Below are 4,002 nucleotides of genomic sequence, written 5' to 3' on the forward strand. Positions count from 1 at the left end.
TACCTGGGATAGGATAAAGTAATCCTTCTACCCCACCCTTACTCCCCCCCCCCCCCCCCAAAAAAAAACAACAACAAAAAAACATTGTAAAGTGGTTATCCCACTGGCTATAAGGTGAATGCACCAATTTGTAAGTCGCTCTGGATAAGAGGGTCTGCTAAATGACGTAAATGTAAATGTAAATGTAGCAAAGATTATGGATATACTGACAAGATACGTGTCTCTCCGCCCTAACAATGGGAGTCATTGTCCACAAAGAGGCACAGCAGGCTGTCTAGCTCCCGCCTATCCTTTCTTTGGATTGGTGGATACATAAATCTCATTATTGTACTCCTTTTTTGAATATTCAACGAGGGTTGTTGACTTCAACCTCCTGTATTCAATGGAAAGAGATGCTATGCTACTAGCCTCATGTCATGAATATGCATAGCCATCTCGAGACAACTCTGATATGAAGCGTTTTTTCTCAGACTTACCGGGATGTCATGTGTCCTACTTATATCAGTACACTCGTAACAACTTAAGCATTACAAAGCTTCTATTTGATCAAATAAACCTCAGGTAGCAAATAAGCCATACATTTTTTTGTTGACCAAATTCGACACTCTCCATGACCTCCATACAAAAAACCCTTGCTTGGTGGCGAAACAACAAAATAACGCCACCTGCTGGAGGGAGACAGATTTTCCGCCGAGTTGGGCCTCTTCTCTTTCTCTTCCTCTCTGTTTTTAGTCTGACGTTTAGACGTCTAGACGTTTATTGTCATGAGTCTTCTCCTGGAGGCAGAACTGAGCGATTTCCCCTTAGATAGGCCAGCTGCAAAGTCAAAATGTACTATATTGTACGAATTAATGAAAACAAAAATATGCTTTTTGGTCTTAATTTAAGGTTCGTGTTAGGCATTAGGGTTAGCAGTGTGGTTAAGGTTAGGGTTAGGGTTAGGTTTAAAATCAGACCTTACGACTTAGTGGCTGTGCCAGCTAGTGACCACTCTGCAGAGCTGCCTCCAGAACAAGGTTCATGACAAAAAACGTTAACATGCAACTGGTTCACACCTTAAAGTTTGCACACAGGCTTATTTGTTGTTGTCATAATAAATGCGATTTTTAAAATAAGATAATGTCATATATAATAAAATATACAGAGACAAAGAAATGTAACGGTCACTGATGACTCCCAACTGTGTGTGTATGTGTGTGTGTGTGTGTGTGTGTGTGTGTGTGTGTGTGTGTGTGTGTGTGTGTGTTTAACGCACCTGAAAGCTATAGCACATATAGGGCCTATAATATATATATAGTTCATATAGACAAAGCTGTTGTTTTCCATTGGCTGACTGACTGACTTGGTTATGCCTAACACCTCAATTCCAACACCTTCTAAATGTGAAAATGGCCGTTATTGAAGACAAAGTTTAATTCATCTGCTTTTATTTTAGGAAAAATAATCCCTTTGCGTATAAAAATAACAGACATTTGATGATCAAACATTGAGGCTACCATGCATTTACCTTGAAATAACTCATAAACATTTCATATTCTAGCGTCTATTCACAAAGTTATATAGGCTAACTCGCTTCTCTTTACACTAAAAACGCCGCAACATGCGTGCGTATTTCAATGAATGCAATTTGTTCACATAATTTGTATTGTACCGTACTGTCCTGTATTTCAAGCATATGCATGCCTTGCTTTTCCTATAAAACGCGGGCACAATTGCGAAGAAATGCAACCCATTTCCATTGACAGGCTAATTAGTTTACCCACTGCTTTTATGCATATCCTATATTTACATATTTCCCATTTTCATTTGCCTTATCTAATTTCTAAGACACCTTTCATTAGACCACATTTCCTGATTCGACCTTTAACACTCCAGTAGAAGACTTTAGAAGTATAGCCTATCCTTATCTTGAAAAAACTTTCATTTTAATTAATTTACATTTATATTCTGAACAGACGTGAAAATCATTCAGTGTGTAGCCTAGTTCAAAATAATCTCGATTGTCTTTTGATTTTCATTACATTTAAGTGATTCTAAAATATAATAGGCCTATGCCGTAAATACTCCAATTGTACTTCAGAAAAGTCAATCTCAATAATCCCTATGTTTCTGATTTAAGTTTGCTAGATCATACTCAAAGTGAAGGCAACCATTTATGTGCATAAAATACACACAGAAAAAAACATCTAACAAATACTGCATCTGAAAGGTCGATTTGAGGAAAAATACAACTTCCAGCAAACTTCATTTGTCAGAGTGAAAATCTAATATGTAATGGTAAATCAGGGTAGCGGCTTCAACCGTTGGAGAGATGGGCTACTGTCGCTTTCTTCGTCCAATCTGCGCCATCAGACGCGCGTTGTCGGCCGCTTTTGCGCGCAGGTTCTTCGACTTTTGGATGTCAAAGAGAATGTTCATGATGTTGGTGGGCACATCTAGAGAGAGGGTAAACTTGCTCAGCCGGTCATTCTTTACGCTGTTCTGGAACATCTTACTCCTTAGCTGCGTCTGACTGAGAAACCTGTAGTTGGCAGGGTAAGTCGACGTCCTTTTCTCGCGCGACTCTGCGGAGGAGAGAGTGTCTCCGGATTTGAAGAGGGAGCCCCAGCTATCCGACACTGGGAACTCGTCACTGGGAACGTTGTTCCTCTGTACCTCAGCTAGTATGTCGTCGTCACATAGGAGGTTGGAGTCGCTCTGGTACAGTCTGAGACAGAGGCTGGAGGATGGCGCGCACAGAACAGCCAGCACAAGTAGGGTTCTTAGGAACGGCATCATGATGTCCTAGGCGGCCGGAGAGAGAGAGAGAGAGAAAACGGTCAGTTTATTGGTCACTAAACTTTAAAAGTCCCCAATTATCTGACAAATATATCCCTCTCCATGTTCACCATGCCTAAAGAAAATATTCCAAAGAGTAGCTCAGTTTTATGCGTTATTGTCCTCCCTATTGAAAATGATATAAAGCCACACTTCATGGTTTAAAAAGGTCTGATCCGATCAATACTTTAAGTTAATGACATTGAAATATGTACCTACATTCATGATTTGAGCAAATGGAAATGTGCCAGATCAAAAAAGAACTTACCAAGTTCCGTACACTGTAATTCTAGAAGACAATTTCCGACAGAAATTAACTTGTGACTAGTAGAAATAAACAAAGAAAACAACCCTAGATAACAATTTAATAGGCTACAAAATATATGTAATCCCGGCGTTTTAATTCGGTCTTCCCTGATCTCCCAACCTCGTTCGCCTTGTTCTTTCAGCGCCTTCTGATCACGAGTTTGGCTCGCGCGTCCATTCGTTCGGAATTCATTCGTGCGCCAACACTAACGTCATAGGGTTGACATTTTTGGTCTCTTCTCTCTCAAAGATCACACACTGACTCTGATCAGTTGACACCCCCGTGCAAGGATACATTTCGTCACCCTTCTGACACTTTTGTAACACCTCCGATTTAGTCTACACTTAAGCTATTTGTAGTTTCAAAAGTTTTAACCAGTATGTGTCAGCCAATATCATGTTTTTCCAATAGTTCCAATATAGGGCTAATGAGAAACCTAGAGAATGAAAAGGGCACTACTTGTTGACGCTACAGCATTCAGCACCATGGACAGCTCCGCGCGCGCCATGCTTTCCATGCTGCAGTGCGCAACCTTCCGAACAATACTTTTCAGATGTTTACCCACCCCTGGGCCTTGATTCTCTTGATTAAAAAATATATGCCATGCAACACAAATAAATACTTGTATTCAAAATAACTTTTTAGGAGTTTATCTTGTTTTTAAGCTAGGGTGGGGGCATTGCATCTCTATACTGCTATGGCCAAACATATCAGAGTAGGCATGTCTTGGAATATTCCATTAGGTACACAAAAGGTACACTTCCTGAGCTTTTCAATTAAAGTTCCTTGAGCTTACCTGGCATAGATGAGGATGACACACACACACACACACACACACACACACACACACACACACACACACACACACACACACACAG

At 40.4% G+C, this 4,002-nt stretch overlaps 1 protein-coding gene across 1 annotated transcript; it reads right to left on the reverse strand.

The window, feature by feature from the left end:
- Positions 1–2,316: 2,316 nt before the first annotated feature.
- On the reverse strand, positions 2,317–2,778 carry LOC311129051 (urocortin-3-like; the record flags this gene model as incomplete). Its single annotated transcript, XM_084161311.1, has 1 exon — positions 2,317–2,778. The coding sequence occupies one exon, from the start codon at positions 2,776–2,778 to the stop codon at positions 2,317–2,319; it is 462 nt and encodes a 153-aa protein (XP_084017437.1).
- Positions 2,779–4,002: the final 1,224 nt, after the last annotated feature.

Source organism: Coregonus lavaretus, assembly GCF_964263955.1.
Source record: "Coregonus lavaretus genome assembly, chromosome: 5".
Classification (NCBI taxonomy): domain Eukaryota; kingdom Metazoa; phylum Chordata; class Actinopteri; order Salmoniformes; family Salmonidae; genus Coregonus; species Coregonus lavaretus.